The sequence below is a fragment of the Bipolaris victoriae genome (assembly GCF_000527765.1).
Source record: "Bipolaris victoriae FI3 unplaced genomic scaffold scaffold_3, whole genome shotgun sequence".
Classification (NCBI taxonomy): domain Eukaryota; kingdom Fungi; phylum Ascomycota; class Dothideomycetes; order Pleosporales; family Pleosporaceae; genus Bipolaris; species Bipolaris victoriae.
Window position 1 is genome coordinate 262368 of NW_014575389.1, and position 18805 is coordinate 281172.

General features: G+C 53.2%; 8 protein-coding genes across 8 annotated transcripts; 7 read left to right on the top strand and 1 right to left on the bottom strand.

The window, feature by feature from the left end:
* Positions 1 to 327: 327 nt before the first annotated feature.
* COCVIDRAFT_22173 (hypothetical protein) lies at positions 328 to 1882 on the bottom strand (the record flags this gene model as incomplete). The annotated part of the gene is made up of 4 exons (XM_014706377.1): positions 328 to 423; positions 478 to 1325; positions 1387 to 1561; positions 1625 to 1882. The coding sequence occupies 4 exons, from the start codon at positions 1880 to 1882 to the stop codon at positions 328 to 330; spliced, it is 1377 nt and encodes a 458-aa protein (XP_014561863.1).
* Positions 1883 to 2245: 363 nt separating this feature from the next.
* Positions 2246 to 4457, top strand: COCVIDRAFT_33199 (hypothetical protein; the record flags this gene model as incomplete). The annotated part of the gene is made up of 3 exons (XM_014706475.1): positions 2246 to 2272; positions 2335 to 2391; positions 2502 to 4457. The coding sequence occupies 3 exons, from the start codon at positions 2246 to 2248 to the stop codon at positions 4455 to 4457; spliced, it is 2040 nt and encodes a 679-aa protein (XP_014561961.1).
* Positions 4458 to 5060: 603 nt separating this feature from the next.
* On the top strand, positions 5061 to 5966 carry COCVIDRAFT_85363 (hypothetical protein; the record flags this gene model as incomplete). Its single annotated transcript, XM_014706476.1, has 1 exon — positions 5061 to 5966. One exon carries the CDS (start codon positions 5061 to 5063, stop codon positions 5964 to 5966), a length of 906 nt encoding a protein of 301 aa, XP_014561962.1.
* A 1706-nt stretch (positions 5967 to 7672) lies between these two features.
* Positions 7673 to 8903, top strand: COCVIDRAFT_11622 (glycoside hydrolase family 6 protein; the record flags this gene model as incomplete). Its single annotated transcript, XM_014706352.1, has 2 exons — positions 7673 to 8695; positions 8757 to 8903. The coding sequence occupies 2 exons, from the start codon at positions 7673 to 7675 to the stop codon at positions 8901 to 8903; spliced, it is 1170 nt and encodes a 389-aa protein (XP_014561838.1).
* Positions 8904 to 9520: 617 nt separating this feature from the next.
* COCVIDRAFT_11623 (hypothetical protein) lies at positions 9521 to 11545 on the top strand (the record flags this gene model as incomplete). The annotated part of the gene is made up of 2 exons (XM_014706353.1): positions 9521 to 10784; positions 10842 to 11545. The coding sequence occupies 2 exons, from the start codon at positions 9521 to 9523 to the stop codon at positions 11543 to 11545; spliced, it is 1968 nt and encodes a 655-aa protein (XP_014561839.1).
* Positions 11546 to 13067: 1522 nt separating this feature from the next.
* COCVIDRAFT_85288 (hypothetical protein) lies at positions 13068 to 13256 on the top strand (the record flags this gene model as incomplete). Its single annotated transcript, XM_014706477.1, has 1 exon — positions 13068 to 13256. A coding segment is annotated over one exon (189 nt), but the record flags the coding sequence as incomplete, so codon positions are not given.
* A 536-nt stretch (positions 13257 to 13792) lies between these two features.
* On the top strand, positions 13793 to 15259 carry COCVIDRAFT_85485 (hypothetical protein; the record flags this gene model as incomplete). Its single annotated transcript, XM_014706478.1, has 1 exon — positions 13793 to 15259. The coding sequence occupies one exon, from the start codon at positions 13793 to 13795 to the stop codon at positions 15257 to 15259; it is 1467 nt and encodes a 488-aa protein (XP_014561964.1).
* A 974-nt stretch (positions 15260 to 16233) lies between these two features.
* COCVIDRAFT_85581 (hypothetical protein) lies at positions 16234 to 18694 on the top strand (the record flags this gene model as incomplete). Its single annotated transcript, XM_014706479.1, has 5 exons — positions 16234 to 16351; positions 16404 to 16427; positions 16488 to 16870; positions 16920 to 18508; positions 18565 to 18694. 5 exons carry the CDS (start codon positions 16234 to 16236, stop codon positions 18692 to 18694), a joined length of 2244 nt encoding a protein of 747 aa, XP_014561965.1.
* Between the last annotated feature and the right edge of the window lie 111 nt (positions 18695 to 18805).

The window sequence follows — 18805 nt, forward strand, 5'->3', positions numbered from 1 at the left end:
TATGGCCGGGGGACGTGTTTGGGTGTTGGCGTTAGACACTGGTCAATGGCATGCCAAGGCTGACGCGCGGGCACGTGAGAGCTACAGTTTGGTCTGATGTGATCCACGACCTGCGTCATAGCCCACATACGTACGTAGTGCATTCACCAATTGATCTCAAAATGATAACTATCTCACATACTAACGCGGCAATTAGTTTCAAACAACCCAACTGAACAAAAGAACTCTCATATGAGATGCATCTATCGGGACTATCACAAGATAATGTTACACAAGCCCCGGCCAAACGAGATTCTCCCTCTAAACTTCACTACAAGATTGTTGTATTTACGCTTTGAGGCCAAGGTCTTCAGCATATGGTAGTTGGAAAAGATCACCAACAGCTGATACTGAAGCGGTGGACTCAAGTAGTTCCTTGGCGGCCTGTATCCATTGATTAGCATATTGCATAGATCCCAGAAACGAGAATGGACTTACCTTCTTGAGAGTCTCTTCTGAGACACCATCAATCTTCTTGGCAACCTCGTCAATTTGGTATGGTTGAGTGTTGTGGATCAGACCGTTGCCAGTAAGCTCAAGGCCAGCGCGGATGTCCTGGCCGTTCTCGAGCTCCTTGAACTTGGCGGCGGCCTTTGCCTTGGAGACCTCCTCGCTTGAGATCTCACCAGCGGCGATCTTCTTGATGGCATCAACGGAAGCCTGGGCGGTTTGTGCGACAGCCTTGGCGGAACCGGTGATGGTGGTGTAGAGGAGGCCGGCGTCGGAGTAGATGGCGCTGGTGGTCGTGACCTTGGCACCTGGTGCGGCGGCCTGTCCGAGCTTGGTGAAACCTGCCGACCACTTGATGGCTGATTGGCCACCGAGCAGAGAGCTGAGAACAGCGATTTCGGGCTTGTAGAACTTGCCGGTGATGGAGCTGGAACCAGGGAAAGCAATGACCATGGCGTTGCCGCCATCGTGGGCAATACGCTCCTCACCACCGTAGTACTTGCTCTGTTCGGCACCAATGCTTGACTCCTGGGCAGCGGAGCTGGGAACGTTGTCGAAGAACTCGCCAACCCACTTGGAGAACTGGCCGTGGTCGGCACCGTTAGCGACAACGGCGAAGTTGGGCTTGGCGTAGGCAATCTTGGAGTAGTACTCAATGGTCTCGGCGTCGAGGTACTTGGTGTACGGGGTGGGCGAAGCGGAGGCAGTTGGGGTACCGAGGCCACGGTGGAAAGCGAGGCCGTGGGCAGACTGGGTGGCCATATCTGTGACGCTGGCGAGGAAGCGCTTGTGGGCGAAGTGGATCAAGGGAAGGACCTCCTCATTGTAGACGTGGGCTGCATCATGTTAGCTGGGGCTCATTGTCGTCTCATTTCCCCACTGGGGCGCTCGGCATACGCAGGTACTTGGTGGAGCTGGCGACCTCGCCGAGGAGCTCGACAAAGTATGGCAGGTCATCGCGGAGGAACTTTGCCTCGAGGACCAGGTTCTCGCGCGAGTGATGGGCGTTCAATGAGGCGCCTAGAAGCTCGGATTCGCGGACAATGCGCAGTGTTGAGCGCCTCTCGGTGCCCTGTAGATCAATTGAGCGTCAGCCGGGCTGTATGAGTGCGATGATGCATGTTCAATGGCGTACCCGGAAAGCGAAGTTGGCCAGGCCCTCGGTCAGACCAGGCAATGGCTGGAAGCGGGTACCAGCCTTGGATACGAGAGCCAGAGTCGTCGTAGGGCCGGCAAAGTCTCTGCTGGCATACTTGACGCCCTTGGCCTCGCCGGACTGGTACTGGAAGGAGCCTGAAGCTGGGGCAGCGAGTCCACGGCGCTGGGCCGGGCGGACGGCCTGCTGGCGGGCTGCACGCTGCGCGCCCCGGCAGGCGGTCGTTCGGGAGAGCATCGTGTAGAGGGCGCCGGGCGGAGGGCTGTGGATGGGGTGGGAGGCGGCAATGGATGGAGATACGTCTTGGGGTGAGGTGGATGCAGAGGGTCGACATCACAAAGTTCGTAGAGCGCCAAGGCCAGTAAGTGCCTTCGCTCCCCTCGCCATTGGCCGGTGCGGGTGCCAGAGAGCAGCCACCCCACCCGTCTCCATTTCGAGAAAGTCGGCTTGCGCTTTTCCATTCTCCCATTGCAACCATTCACTCTGCTCTACACACAGCTTCCGCCTCTCTCATCCACCCTTTGGCCTCTAATCCCCCACCAATGTCTCCCCGGTAGCACTGCCCCCTCCTAGATATCTGGCAAATATCTAGGCCCAGACATGTCTTACAACCAGCGCGAGACTCCGGTAAGCTGCGCGCCCGCCGCCATGCGCTTCCACCACATGATTCATGACCAACACTGCTCCAGATACTCGCGGATCTCTGCACCCTCCTTGTCGAGGACATCTATGGCGAACTTGCATCTGTACGTTTGACCACGAAAAAATTATTTGCGCAAGCTGCCCTGCATGACGAGAAATTCTGCTCCAGTCATGCGACAGGCGCATTCGAGTCACCTTTTCTAACTACTCACAGCGGGTATACTCAGTGCTCGCGCGCCATGGACGACAGAGCCTCGCCTCCATCGCCCGCGCTTCCTACCTAAACGCCCGGCAAATCAAATATGGCCTCGTCATTCTCCTCCAGCAGCACCTTATCTTCCACTCCGGTAGCGATGCGCCCTTGACCTACTACGAAATCGACTGGCAAAACTCGTACGCAATTGTCCGCTTTGGCAAGGTCACGAAGCTGGTCGAAGATCGCTTTGGCAAAAAGGCTGCCAATGTTATGTCCAACCTGCTCGCCCTCGGCCACACACGAATCGCCGATTTGAAAGAAGCATACTTCCCACCCGAAATAGACAGTGATGATGAGTCAGACGATGGCGCTGCAAACGGCGCTGGCTCCAAGCGAAAGCGCACCAACGGTGCTCATGTAAACGGTCACGCAAAAACAAATGGTGCTACAAATGGGGTTCCCTCTGAATTGGAGGATGTAAAGCCAGACCCGGCAACGCTGGCAAACGGCAACGGAAAAACCAACGGCGTACACAAGGCTTCCAAGGTCGACGGGGTGTCACAGAACGGCACACCGAAGGAGCCTGGTCAAGAGCAAGATGATAGTGATATCACTTCCATTGACGAGCTATACGAGCTCATCCAAACCTTGATCGAAAACGGATGGGTCAGGACTGTTACGGAAACCCAGTATCTCTCCCCTGGAGACATGCACGACATGCTCTACCAAGAGTCCATTGAACAAGACAATGCAGGCATCACACCTACTGGAACCAAAGATAAAGATATAGTCAACAGAGGCACCCTGGCCCGCAAGCGTGCAATGCGCGACGAGTGGCTGAACGTTCCAAAGTTTGCGCGGCAAACCAATGGATCTAACAAAAGAGTGAAGACTAACGGAGCGAACGGTTGGGCTGTACCATCATCGGATGACGACATTGTTATCCGCGTCAATCCTGAGAAGATTGCTGTTGCAATGCGAACACAGCAACTAGTCCATCTTGTACAACAACGTTTGGGTTCAGTCACTGCACGTGTATACCAGACCATGTTGCGCATGCTGGAATCGAAGACGCCTCGTTGCTGGGAGGAATGGCCTGAGCCGCACTTGGCTAATGTTGAACCATCTACAGAAAACAACATCGACCCTCGTTTTCTCATCACTGCGCGTGACGTTGCAGTAAAGCTCAGTCGAGAGCAGGACCTGGATATCTTTGAAGGTCTTGACCCTAATGCGGCTGTGCAAATCACTCGGAAGGGGCACGTCAACCGAACCAACATCTGGACGGCACCAACGGATCCTGCGAAGCTCAATATGGAAGAGAAGACAAAAGTCGTAGACAAACACATACAAATGCTGGCAGAAGACCCGTTTCACTTTGTCACTTGGCATTCGCGCGCCGGATTCTCACAATGGCACATTGAGTTCGACGAGATTGCGAGACAAATGATACAGAATGAAGTTGAAAACACTATCTCAGCAAGAAAAGGCACGATAGGCGTAAAACTCATCCGGGCCCTGCGGAAGAAGGGTAGACTCGACGAACGTGCAATCTGCAATGTCATGATGATGTCCGCCAATGACATTCGCGGCATCGTCAATGACCTTACAGTTCAAGGCATCGTTCAGACTCAGGAGATCCCCAAGGTCGACAGACGAGAAGCCAAACACTCTCTCCACCTGGTCTGGTATGACCGACAGCGCGCTCGCGAGAAACTGCTCCACGACACATACAAGGGAATGGTGCGCATCCTTCAGCGCATAGCCTACGAAAGAGAGAAAGTACAATTCCTCCTTACCAAAGCGGAACGTTCCGATGTTGTGGGAAATGAAGAGAAGTGGCTGAGCAAAGGCGAGCTGGATGCACTCAGAAAATGGAAGGAAGTGCAAGAAAAATTACTCTTGCAGCTCTTCCGTGAGGATGATCTAGTGGCCACTTTGCGCGACTTCCATGGCCCATTGATTTCCGCATAGGGCTATCATCTTGCATTTGTCTACGTGACCGGCTTCGGCCCCGAAATTTGTGCGAGAGCATTTATCAATCCGGCGTTCTATGGAAACATTTTTCCGTCTGGATTCAGTATTCAGCGCATCATCAAAAAAGCTACTGGTATGAAACGATACCCCCTAGCATCTGGGCGGCGTTATAATCTCTTTCGACGATTTCATTGTAAGATTTGCGAGAGCTATGAGAGCTACAAAAGGAAGACTGGCAGTAATTGATTGTGTTTTCTGTTAAGACATGGGCATTATGTACATTCAATACACTGCAAATACGCTTCGAACTATTTATCATCATGTCATTACCTGGGACCAATCATTCAAAAGTAATTTTTTGTTCAAAGGTGCTGTTGTCATAACCAAAAAGATTTCTTTGTTCTTGAGTATACAATGAGCTTGTGCATGACCATCAGGATCTCGACATGTTCTTGTGACAAGTCCCTTCTAGCATTGTTGAAATTAAATCTTCGATTATGTTACTGTGATTTCCGTAGTCATGAAAAAGTATTCTGATACATCAACTGCAGAACTCGATATCTCATTTTGTCTTAGGAAAGTACGTCTGCGTGACTAACCATGTCTCCTCGCATTACCAAAACCTCCCTTCGCCGCGAACATAGCTCCAGCACCGTCTCCAATCAAGAAAGCCAGCTCGTGCGAAGATCAGCGCGTCTAGCAAAAAGGGCCACATGGCAGAGATATGCATCTCGCACTCAATCCGATAGCTCACCAGCTCGCGCAAAAATTCACACCAACACCATCACTGCACCATTTAACATCGCAACCTTTGTTAAACCCAACAACTCCCGTCGCTCTCAACCACCCGCATTCCCATTCATAATTGACTCAACTGCTGACTCTACATCATCATCATCATCATCATCCGAATACCCGGACAGCGACATCGAACTCGCCACACATGACCAATCTACCCCCTTTCCCCCTCCTCACACACCCTCCCTAACACGCGCCACACGACACAAGCGTAGTAAAAGCTCCAACAGTACCTACGCATCCAGCAACGAATCCTACGAACTCGATGGTTTCGTCGTCAGCGACAACCACACCGACGACATTGACTACGGCTACGACGCCGACGAGTCCGCCGCAGATGAAATCCAAAGAAAAAGCAGTATCTACTCTACATCGTCCGAGGACACTTTGTTCGTCCCCGAGGTCAAGGTTAAGAAGAAGAAGAAATTGCTCCACGAACATCTACCGTTTCGTAATAAACAGCTTGGAACGACATCTTCAGAAGATGTAGCAGAGCAAATCTCAGATGCTATACTGCTTTTCTCGCGGAGGTGTAATAGGGGGAGGAAGGCTATGGGTGTTAGAGTTACGGATGGGGATATGCGGGATAGGGAGGTGAGGGAGGGGTTGGAGAGAGCAGGGAAGTTAGGATTGGTTGAGAAAAAGGAGGTGAAGGTGGGGTGTGTAGTATGGTATTTTGGGGCCCAGGGTGACAAGAGTGTCATGTGAATGACAGAGAGGCAGCGTGCTTATGGGACTTGGGATTCGCTAGGCCTTACTTTGGCAAATTGTAAGAGACATGAAAAAGTCTTGGATGTTGTCTGAGTATGTGGATAATAGGATAAGTCGGAACAGTGATGCTGGAATGCGACATGTAGCATGCAGTTCCAAGAGTATTCTTGCACGTGATTGTGATCGGCGGTTCCAGTATACAGTCGAGGTACTCTGAGAATGTTATTAGAGCCGTAGTATTGGCTAGGAACAAGAACTAGAAAAGGGACGATGCGAAGTGCGGCGCGGGGGACACCGGGAAGCCAGGTTGGGATGCTTGCAATAACCGGGTATTTTGAGTTCGGAAATGGACTTGCGCATATCTTGCGTGCATAAGCCATGTAACCACGGTAAGGGCCGCAACACTATGTGCGTTCTATAGTTACAATGTACCATGTACCATACCTCATGTCCAAGATAGATGACTATGATTGCAAGAGTTGATGCTTTAATCTTGGGTAAAGGCTCAGCGGTTCTGGGACAGCTGGCAGTGGAGTCGAGAAGGAAATGAGCGATTGCGCCAAGTCTGCAGATGCAAACAACCGGATGTAGACAGTGAATACCGTTGGCCGGTGGCGTGAAGTACCCCAGACTACCTCGTTCGTTATACCTCCCACTCCCAAATCCCACCCGCAAGGGCAGATACTGGCCTTGCGACGAACTACATAAAGTCTATTCTCTTTTAAGGCTAGGTAGCCCCAGCTTGTTTGCCTGAACAGTGAGCGCAACGTCATCTGGTTCGGTAGTCGAGCGCCAGCAATTTACATGGCGCAGAAGAATAGATTAACCTGCCGGAGGGGGACCGGGAAATGTGCTCTCACAACCCAGTCGAGCACTATCAGTTCATATATGCAACCTGGTTATAGGTATTCGCTTGCAGGACCTAGTGGCGGCCAAAAATCAACCTCAAGAGATAACAAAAAAGGAAAGCTACGATGAACAATGTCATTAAAAAAGACGAGGTCATGTTAAACAACGCCGTGTGGGTATCCCAAGGCGCGCTAGTGGCATGAAGGAGCCGAGAAGCAATCACTACTTAACAGCCGACGCGAGGATGCGGCACAGAACATCGGCGCCCAGTATCTAGCTGGTTGATCAACAGTCCTCTGAGAACACACAAAGAAGGGCCATAGATGAAGTCAAAGTCGCCTAGCGCTTGGGGATTCTTGTCACCCACTCGTATCTAGTCATGCGTTCGGCCAAGCATATGTCAAGCCCAATTCCAAGGCCTACCCCAATATCATCCGCCGACTATGTTCCCTTCAGGCATAGCGTGCTCACAGGAGACAAGACTACTTGCTCGGCGGCCGGAGTACATAGCCTAGTATCCGTCCAAGAAGCAGCGTCGACGATGCACCTTCATCAAATGTGGGGACTTTGACAGTCATGAGGTGGCGTCTTCGATGCATGTTTCGAGAAGATGCGGGGGCTCAGGTACCGCTTTTCCCCCATCATGTGGCCGAATATCGGTTTGGAGAAGCCAGTCAATGGAGCTCGACTACGGCATTACGGACATTGGCACCGGCTGAAGCAATTTGGAGATTGATGAAGACTTCATAGCCGCCAGCCCAAAGGGTCGACAGCCAGCATACAAATAAGGCTCGAGAACTTCACTGTTTGTCTTTCTCTACGCAACTCACCACATTCCTTCTTGGTTCTCAAAGATGCTTTCCAACGTCTTTCTCACCACTGCGCTCGCAGCCGGCCTGGCTCAGGCCCTGCCCCAGGCCACGCCTACTCCAACCGCTGCGCCCTCTGGCAACCCTTTCGCTGGCAAGAACTTCTATGCCAACCCATACTACTCGTCTGAAGTTCACACCCTGGCCATGCCCTCGCTTCCAGCCTCGCTGAAGCCTGCTGCTACCGCCGTGGCCAAGGTCGGATCATTCGTGTGGATGGACACCATGGCCAAGGTTCCTCTCATGGACACCTACCTCGCCGACATCAAGGCCAAGAACGCTGCTGGCGCAAACCTCATGGGTACTTTCGTCGTCTACGACCTTCCCGACCGTGACTGCGCCGCTCTGGCCTCCAACGGTGAACTCAAGATTGACGACGGTGGCGTCGAGAAGTACAAGACCCAGTACATTGACAAGATTGCCGCCATCATCAAGAAGTACCCCGACGTCAAGATCAACCTTGCCATTGAGCCCGATTCGCTTGCCAACATGGTCACCAACATGGGTGTACAGAAGTGCTCACGCGCCGCCCCATACTACAAGGAGCTCACTGCCTACGCCCTCAAGACACTCAACTTCAACAACGTCGACATGTACATGGACGGTGGCCACGCTGGTTGGCTCGGCTGGGACGCCAATATTGGCCCCACCGCGAAGCTCTTCGCAGAGGTCTACAAGGCTGCTGGTTCTCCTCGTGGTGTCCGTGGTATCGTCACCAACGTCAGCAACTACAACGCTCTCCGCATCTCCTCGTGCCCATCTATCACCCAAGGAAACAAGAACTGTGACGAGGAGCGCTACATCAACGCTCTGGCTCCTCTCCTCAAGAACGAGGGTTTCCCTGCTCACTTCATCGTCGACCAGGGCCGCTCCGGAAAGGTGCCCACTAACCAGCAGGAGTGGGGTGACTGGTGCAACGTCTCAGGTGCTGGCTTCGGTACCCGTCCCACCACCAACACTGGCAATGCCCTCATTGATGCTATCGTCTGGGTCAAGCCCGGTGGCGAGGTACGTACTATATCTATGAAAACCCTAACTTGATTTTTGCAACTGCTAACATGTTATTCAGTCTGACGGTACCTCTGACACCAGCGCTGCCCGTTACGATGCCCACTGCGGCAGGAACAGCGCTTTCAAGCCCGCTCCCGAGGCCGGAACCTGGTTCCAGGCTTACTTCGAGATGCTTCTCAAGAACGCTAACCCTGCTCTTGCTTAAGTGTCTGATTCTTTTAGAGAAGCTTGGGTAGATTGTTAGAAGGGAAAAATGTTCTGCCAGTGGTATTCACTGAAGAGTTGGTGGGATTGTAAATATGGCTTTGGAACTAGAATAGGCAACGTTTGATGTTGTAGTTCGTGTAAATATTATACCTTTTGGAGCTAGTATATCTCTGTAAACATGGTGATGTTGAATTAGTTCCAATTGTGCCTCTTCAAATTATGTGTTTTAGAATAAAATAAAACCCCCGATGTCTTCTCTTTGCGTCAATGCGCACTAGTGAGGAAAGATAAAATGCTGGTAATTGAGTGCTGTGAGTGCCGTAAGACAATGCTTCAGGAGATATTGGATGATGGAAGCCACATGTCTTGGCAGGTGTCAGCCACAACTCTGGCCTCAAGAGGGGCGGTGCATGTCCCTCATCACGTCTGACAGTCCGCGCCCCCACTGCTCCCTTTCTTTAGCCCTTCTCTCCTAAAAACCTCTCTTCGTTCGTGTCAATCGCTTTCTTCCGGTGCGCACAGCCGTCCGACACTCGTTTCGTCGCTGCGCGCCTTTTGCGCCGAACAGAAACCTCATGCGTCCCCTGCCCTATCGATAACCTAGCGGAGAGGGCAATGCAACGCCCGAAGCCTTGGACTCTGCAGTTGAGACTGCTCGTATACCTCTTCGCTGCAGTTTCCTGCCTTACACTATGGACATCCTTTACGCCGCGCTTGTTCGCCCGCGCCGAAGTCCTCGGCGCACCTGATACCGACCTTTCTGACGCCCCTATATTACATGCGCTCGCAGGCGATGGCCTTTCGGATATCGGGGAGGCTAGTCATGATGGAGAAGAAAGTGAGGGCTACGAGCCCGAATTTGAATACCTTGATCGAGACTTGATCGGACGACAAGTAGAGGAGATGGACCGACTGGTCAACAATCAGAAGATGGAGAAGGATATTGATCCTGAGAGTACGATACACTTTGTGCTGGAGCGAAGCCAGCTGAGTTTGAGCCGCGTCGATGAAAATTCTGAGAATGCTCTGGAAGTACGAGGAACAGACAACATGTCGCATGGAGACATGGCAGAGGCGCAGGATAGTAAGGGACTGAGCAAACGGCAGTCTAATGGTACTCGTGTATGGCTCACGGCCAACACCTGTAAACAGCCCGTGCCTAATGGCAATGCGACCGAAGCATCCAAAAACCATCCCCAGCTCGTCATGTATGTGTCGACTTCACCTGACAACAAGAGACCTGGACCAAGCAATACTGATAACACAATTACGAATCTTACGACGGGGCTGTTCAATAGCGGGTATGCCAGTTTTGATTTCAACACGACTTCGGACGTATATATTGGCATTTCGGCACCCAAGCTCGAAGAAGATTGGTTTGGGAGCTGGCACTTTGAGCTTGCTGCAAGTACCGACGGTCCCTATCACAACTACAACGCATCGGACCCATTCTTGTACATGATTGATACAGACAGCGAGTCTGCACTGTTCATCACGTACGACCTGGGCGATTCGAACTCGACCGAAGCCGTGAACAAGTGGAAACAGCAGAACCCCTTCTCGATGTACGCTTTCCAGGCGGGCGAGTACACACCAATCACGGGCATGGAGCGGTCGTACTGTGCAATCAAGGAGCAATTCAACGTGAATACCACTCGAAACTTTACAATTGATAGCAGGATTACTACAAAGTTTGGAGTAGACAAGAATGACAATTTCCCAAAGAACCAGTTCCACGTCAGGGGCCTGCAGCGGGCCACGACGTACAATGGTTTCGTGGTTATTGAAGGAAGCCAGGAGCCTGAGTACATTCCCGGTGCGGGTATGACGAGGGGCGGTGGACGAGTCTTCCAGGCCTTTAACTGGACGACCAAAGCAGGTACGAGATCACGACGTATCTACTCATTTCTAAGACCATGCTAACAAAGCAACTCAGACGACTCCTGCCAAGTCCTCTTCGACCTCGAGTTCTGCGACTCAGTCGCCTACGCTGTCCCCTCGAACGCAAGCTTCAAATTCAACGACACGGCCCTCGCCGAAATCTACGACAACCAAGCCCGCGACTACTACGCCAACTTCACCAAATCACTCGCCCAAGTCGCCTGTGACGCCAAACCCGAGTCGCAGTACTCGCTTGCACGCACATGCGAAGATTGCGAGCGCGACTACAAAAACTGGCTGTGCATGGTACTCATCCCGCGCTGCGAAGACTGGACCGCAAAAGACAGCTACCTCCAGCCCCGCAACATCAACGCGCCCTTTGCAAACGGCTCGGTCCCGCTACGCAACGAAGTCGCGCTGCAATTCAACGATACGTACCGTGAGAATGTGGGCTTCACACAGTCTCGCAATCCGCTGATTGACGAGCTGATTAAGCCGGGCCCGTACAAGGAAATGAAGCCGTGTGAGGACATTTGCTTTGATATTGTGCGGAGTTGTCCGGCAAAGCTGGGGTTTGCGTGTCCGAATGGGCGGCAGAGAGAAGTCATGTATGGGAAGATGGATGCGGATCCGAATCGGTTGACGTGCAGTTTCCCCGGTGCGGTGGTGAAGCTGAATGCGAGGGGTGCGGCGGGGATGGTCGGGGTGAGTTGGTTGGGTGTTGCTGTTGGGTTGGTTGCTGCGATGGCTTGGATTTGAGGTGCGTTAGCATGAGCCGAGCATCGAGGTTCAGAATGGATAGTAAGATGCATAGGCATTGGAGAAGATGATCATGCTGGATTGGAGGGGGGGTTTTGGGATAAGCAAAAGTGGAAGCATCGCAAGGGCGTTTTGGAATGTGTTCAAGTTGCAATAACAAGTTTTATTTTTTCTTGTTCGTTTTCACTCGTGTACTGCATGTATTGCAGTGGGTTAGGTTCAGCTACTGTGCCTCACGTGAAATACTCTGCCCCTAACTCTTTGCAAAGCGACATGTAACACAGCGCAGACAATTCCTACATCACTCTAAAAGACAAAAAGCTAGACACCCAAAATCCCTCCAGTCCCCCAGAAAACGCTTTCCCTGAGCGCCAAAAGCCAAGCCACGCCAGAGCCCTTTTTCCCTTCCCCGTCCGAGCTCGAGCCGCTTCCACTCCCCCAAACTTACGCAAATAAAAAAAAAGCCCCGTCGAACGCATGGTAGGAGCGATCCTGTACGCCCTGCGCGCGGGCGATCCACTTGCCGGTGAAAGGGGGGAGGGGGGGTGCATGCACATGAGGGGGGGGGGGGGGGGGAAAGTTGGGGGATTTGACATGTGAAAGTCTGGAGTCAAAAAAAAAGTACATGGCCATGACATTTACTTTACTTTAACCCGAAATGCCCCGTTACCCCACATGTTGCGAACGGCAACTTTTTTTGGGAGTAGGAACAGAGAAAGATGGGACATGGGGGAAGGGGATGGATTTTCCCTTCGCAAGGTTTGCCGGATTGGGTAGAGCGCCTTGTGGTATTATTATTTTTTTATTTCATGGTTATAGGAATGGGGAAGGTGAATGCGGCATGCGCGGTGTTTGGGAAAAGTTAGATGGGAGGGATGGACTAGATTAGGGAGGTTCAAGTGTAAAGGCACATGACGGTGTTGGGAGTAGATGGTGGGTGGTGGACTTGGTTTGTTTGCAGGTGCTAAAAAGTCCATGGATGGGTGATGTTGTCCGATGACGGAGATAAGGTTGGAGGGGTTCCATTGATTGCCGATGGGGCATTCCGCTCGAGGACTGTGGGAATCACAACATACATTAGATGTACATGTATGATGATGGCAGTGGTGGTGAGACGGTGGTGCTACAAGACGGGCAAGCGATGTGAGGTGGGATGAGACGAGATGGTAGGGAGGGCAAGGGCGTGGGAGCTCTTTCCCTCAAGGGCCCGCGGCTCGGGGTGGTGGGCGGAAATGGATGGGGCGCGGGCGAATCAAACGAGGTTCCTGAGGCGCTAGGGCGGTCCCTGCAGAGCCAGAGGGGCCCCTGGTGGCTGCATCCCGATTTTTTGCCTCGACTTGCCCACCACACACGCTTTCTTGGTCGCCATGGCTTTTTGTTTTTTTGCCAGCCATTGCGGGCCTGGGGCGGCACCGCGGTTGGTCCACTGTATGTCCACGTAACGTGGCAGCAGACATTGACACGGCCATGCAATGCCTCTGTGTAGACTACACCTAGAGGAGGTGTGGTGTATGCTGCTGGCCACGAAAAGAAAAGCCTCTTCGCTCCTCGCTTGGCGTCTGCTGCCACTTGCACGCTGCACCCCAGGCGGCACAATGGCGTGCTGTGGCCTATCGACACACCCTCTTATAAGCTTATACGCAAACTGGCGGTCTGCCCGCCGCCGTGCTCTGGCGACTTTGGCCTAGCGAGACGCCAAGGGAGCGGATAGAAGGCATCTGTTGAAAACTCAGGACTTTAGCCCGCGACGTTGGGCCGTGGGCCATCCGGGCTAGAGAATGCGGGCTGCGGCTTTGCGCCGCCTGGTACTCGACGTGTCCAATGCGGTGGCAATAGACTGCTGATTATCATGGCCATTTTCTCCCCGAGTGGACCGTCTTGCACACGCTGTTGTCTGATTGCCCACGCCCAACGGCTTCTCGACATCGCCCCTGGTCTTGTTGGTCTGGGGCTTGACCACCCCCGGTTGCATGCCTACAAATTCATCGACACCGCCTTCACTCCCATTGTTTAAATTCAGCCCCCCTCCCCCTCCCTAACCCCTTCCCCTCTTCTTTCAATCCGTCTCTGTCGGTTGATTCCTGCAGTCGTCGACTCACTTGCCTTTGCTGGTGCTGTTGCTCCAACACCTTGCAGCCTGCATCCCAACAGTTTGTAGCTCTTACTGCTGCAACTCCCTAGGCTTGCTCCTCCCCTCCTCCCCTCACCACCACCATCAATTCTCTCACCCCCACTTCCGACAACACCATGGCCACCACCACCGCCCGTTCTCAGAAGCCCGCCATGAAGAGGAACAAGACGGCCGACTCGACTGCCAACTCCGTCTCGGCCTCGCCTTTTGACTCTCCTGCCGGTTCAGCCTCCAACACCTCGCTGTCCTCGCTGGACGAGCAGCCTCACACCAAGAAGCCCCACGGCAAGCTTCTCGACACCTACGGCAATGAGTTCGAGATCCCCGACTACACCATCAAGCAGCTCCGCGATGCTATTCCCAAGCACTGCTTCGAGCGCTCCGCTGCCCGTAGTCTGGGATACGTTGCCCGCGACTTGACCCTGCTTGCCACCACCTTCTACATCTTCCACAACTACGTCACCCCAGAGACTGTTCCCTCGCTGCCTCTGCGCTCCGTGCTCTGGACTGGATACACCGTCCTCCAGGGTCTGTTCGGTACTGGTCTCTGGGTCCTTGCCCACGAGTGCGGTCACCAGGCCTTCTCGCCTTCCAAGACCCTCAACGACACCGTTGGCTGGATCTGCCACTCGCTCTTGCTTGTTCCCTACTTCTCGTGGAAGATTTCCCACGGCAAGCACCACAAGGCCACCGGCCACATGGAGCGTGACATGGTTTTCGTCCCAAAGACCCGTGAGGTTTATGCCACCCGTGTCGGCAAGCTGGTCCACGAGATCAGCGAGCTTACCGAAGAGACTCCCGTCGCCACTCTCCTCCACTCGATTGGCCAGCAGCTTGCTGGATGGCCTCTGTACCTCTTCACCAACGTTACCGGCCACAACTTCCACGAGCGCCAGATCGAGGGCAAGGGCAAGGGAAAGAAGAACGGCTTCTTCGGCGGTGTCAACCACTTCAACCCCTCCAGCCCCCTGTACGAGAAGCGTGACGAGTACCTGATCCTGCTCAGCGACCTCGGTATCGCCCTCACTGTTTCTGGTCTTGTCTGGATTGGCAACAACTTCGGCTTCAACAACCTTCTTGTCTGGTACCTCCTCCCCTACCTCTGGGTCAACCACTGGCTCGTCATGATCACCTTCTTGCAACACACCGACCCCACTCTGCCCCACTACGACGCCGAGACCTGGACCTACACCCGTGGTGCCGCTGCTACCATCGACCGCGAGTTTGGCTTCATTGGCCGTCACCTTCTCCACGGCATTGTCGAGACCCACGTCCTCCACCACTACATCTCCACCATTCCCTTCTACCACGCCGACGAAGCCACCGAGGCCATCAAGCCCATCATGGGCAGGCACTACCGTTCAGATACCGAGGGTGGCCCAATTGGCTTCATCAAGGCTCTGTGGAAGAGCGCTCGCTGGTGCCAGTGGGTTGAGCCGAGCGTCGGCGCTGAGGGTGAGGGCAAGGGCGTTCTCTTCTTCCGCAACCACAACGGTCTTGGTGTACCACCTCAGAAGATCGACCCACCTTCGGCCACCAAGGGCGCCAAGATGGAGGTTGGCCCTGAGAGCGACAATGAGTAGATAATGAACATGATATATTTTGGCGTGGACTACTTTCTCAGTCTACAGCACGGCGTTCTGGAGTAGCCTTTACAAGGTTGCGCACCTTTTTTTTTTTCTCTTTCGTCATGTCTAGTCATAGACGTTAGACGGCCTACGCAAAGTAGAGAGCCATGTACCGTCCTGTACAGAAAGCGTAAAAGTCAGTAGTTGCCTGCGGCGTAGACCCTTGAAATTAAGCATGATTTGGAACTTGATTGTCTGGTGTGCTTGAATGTGCTTTTGTGATAATGCTGGATGAGAGGGCTGCCTGCCTGGATTTCCCCGCACATCAGGTTATTAGGTGGTACCCGCACTCGTCCGGCGTGAACGTGACTCTCGCGCTTCCACGTGCAGAACTGCATGTCAGCATGTATCGGTGTATCTGTATGGAGCGATGAGTATCTACATTGGGCTATTGGTGCTCACACTGCTGGTATACACCGCCTCGTCCAGACCACCGGAAATCCAGCGACTATGATGGAACTACACAGTCGCAAAGTGCAGCAGCTTCAGATATGCTCAGGGTGGGCAGATCATTAATGGCAACACCCTTTCTTACTCTCTGGTGATGACATGGCATGCACGAGAATTCTGCATAGCTTCATGCAAAACATGGCGAAAATCAAAGTATGTAGCGACGTTGGTAAGGAACAAGATATCATCAGAAATCCTCATCTGCTCCAGCTACCTCGCACGGTGAGTCGTGCTCTAGGACACGTAATAGAGGATAGCCAGGTAAAAGTGCCAAACTTTCCTACAATAAATTGTGCCCATAAAATGAGTTAAAGAAGAAGAAGGGAAGAGGGCGGCCGGCGAGAATTTTGTGGCATGCGCGGGCGGCGCTTTGGCCAATCACGGGCGGATTATTCAAGCGCCAAGGGAAACCCTCCCATCGTGAACGTCAGTTGAAGCTCCGCCGCAACCAGACATCGCCATCGCCCAGAGCCCTCACAATGCTGCGGCAATACATGATCCGGTCGCTGAAGAGGCCTGCCTACCGTGCAGCCCTCAATGGCAGCCGGGCCTTTACTGCCTCTGCCCGCCGCCCAGCAGAAGTTGAGCTCACCATCGGTTCGTGCCACTTCCCATTGCGGGCCCGGACGAATGCTAATCACCTTTGCAGATGGCAAGAAGGTATCAATCGAAGGTACGAAGACGATTCAGACCCCCTCACGTCTCCGCACACGCTTCTAACGCGCTCGAACAGCCGGTGCGGCTCTCATCCAAGCCTGCGAAAAGGCCGGAGTTACAGTCCCGAGATACTGCTACCACGAGAAGTTGATGATTGCTGGAAGTTGTCGTATGTGCTTGGTTGAGGTGGAGCGGGCTCCCAAGCCCGTGGCTTCCTGCGCGTGGCCCGTACAGCCCGGAATGGTGGTCAAGACAGACTCACCTCTTGTCCACAAGGCGCGAGAGGGCGTCATGGAGTTCCTCCTGGCCAACCACCCTCTTGATTGCCCCATTTGCGACCAGGGTGGCGAGTGTGATCTTCAGGACCAGTCCATGAGGTACGGTGCAGACCGCGGTCGCTTCCACGAGATCGAGGGCAAGCGCGCGGTTGAAGACAAGAACGTTGGACCTCTAGTAAAGGTAAAGATATCATCTAATATCAGACTAAATGTGTGCTCACATCCAGTAGACCTCGATGAACAGGTGTATTCACTGCACGCGCTGCGTCCGTTTCTCTAACGATATCGCTGGTGCTCCCGAATTCGGTTCCTTTGGCCGTGGCAACAGCTTGGAAATCGGTACTTACCTTGAAACCGCCCTCGACACCGAATTGTCTGGAAACGTCATTGATCTTTGCCCCGTTGGTGCCCTCACATCCAAGCCCTACGCGTTCAAGGCCCGTCCATGGGAACTCTACAAGACCGAGACGATCGATGTCCTTGACGGCTTAGGCTCAAACATTCGCGTTGATTCTCGTGGTCTCCAGGTCATGAGGGTTATCCCCCGTCTCAATGACGATGTCAACGAGGAGTGGATCAACGACAAGACCCGTTTCGCCTGCGACGCCCTCAGCACCCAGCGTCTCGTAAACCCACTTATCCGCGTCAACGATCAATTCCAACCCGCAAGCTGGGAACAGGCTCTTGTTGAGATTGGCAACGCGTACAAGAAGGTCGCTCCCAAGGGTAACGAGTTCAAGGTTGTAGCTGGTCACCTCGTCGAGACCGAGACATTGGTTGCCATGAAGGATCTCGCCAACAGACTCGGCTCGGACAACTTGGCCCTCGACCAGCCCGGTGGTAGCGAGCCCATTGCTCACGGAATCGACGTCCGGTCAAACTACGCTTTCAACTCCAAGATCTATGGTGTTGAGGAAGCTGATGTCATCCTTCTTATTGGTTCCAACCCTCGATGGGAAGCCGCTGTCCTGAATGCTCGTATCCGCAAGCAGTGGTTGAGGACTGATTTGGAGATTGGTTACGTTGGCGAGGACTTTGAGAGCACTTTCGAGTACGAGAAGCTTGGAAACAACGCCAACGATGTCAAGAGCGCTCTTTCTGGCGAGTTCGGTAAGAAGCTGGCCTCGGCAAAGAAGCCCATGATCATTGTCGGCAGTGGTGTTACTGAGCACGCTGATGCTAAGTCGATCTACGAGCAGGTTGGCTCTTTCGTTGAGAACAACAAGGCTGTCTTCCAGACTGAGGAATGGAACGGCTTCAACATTCTTCAGCGAACTGCCTCCCGCACTGGTGCTTACGAGGTTGGCTTCACTGTTCCCTCGACTGAGGTTGCTCAAACAAAGCCCAAGTTTGTCTGGCTTCTCGGAGCCGACGAGGTCAACGAGGCTGAAATTCCCAAGGACGCCTTTGTTGTTTACCAGGGCCACCACGGTGACCGTGGCGCACAGCTTGCTGATATCGTCCTGCCTGGTGCCGCCTACACGGAGAAGTCCGTCACATACGTCAACACCGAGGGTCGTGTACAAATGACACGCGCCGCTGTTGGCCTTCCAGGTGCCTCAAGGGAAGACTGGAAGATTATCCGAGCAGCATCTGAGTACCTTGGTGCTGAGCTACCATATGATGATGTTGAAGCTCTGCGAGACCGTATGGAGGAGATTTCTCCTGCTCTCAGGAGATACGACCTTGTTGAGCCTGCATCACTCCCTGGCTTAAGCCAGGTACAACTGGTTGAGCAGAACAAGGGCGCCCAAACTACTGGTCAGGCGCTCAAGAACCCGATTGAGAACTTTTTCTTCACAGACGCCATCTCAAGAAAGTAAGTGATGTATTCACGAAAAAAAAATTAGTGTCACAATGCTAACTAATACATAGCTCGCCGACCATGGCCCGTTGCTCAGCCGCCAAGGCCCAGAACAACCCTCAGACCAACTTCATGGCACCCGGTGAGCCATACCCACAGGTCGGATATGGACCTCAGGTATCAGCAGCAGCGAATGTTTAGATGATAGGAATTTTGTATTTACGGGTAACACAGAATAAGGAAGCTCGTTTGTAAATAGCATTGTTGAAAGGTTAGCGTGTGATCTCCAAAGACGTCAGCGTGTATGCAAAT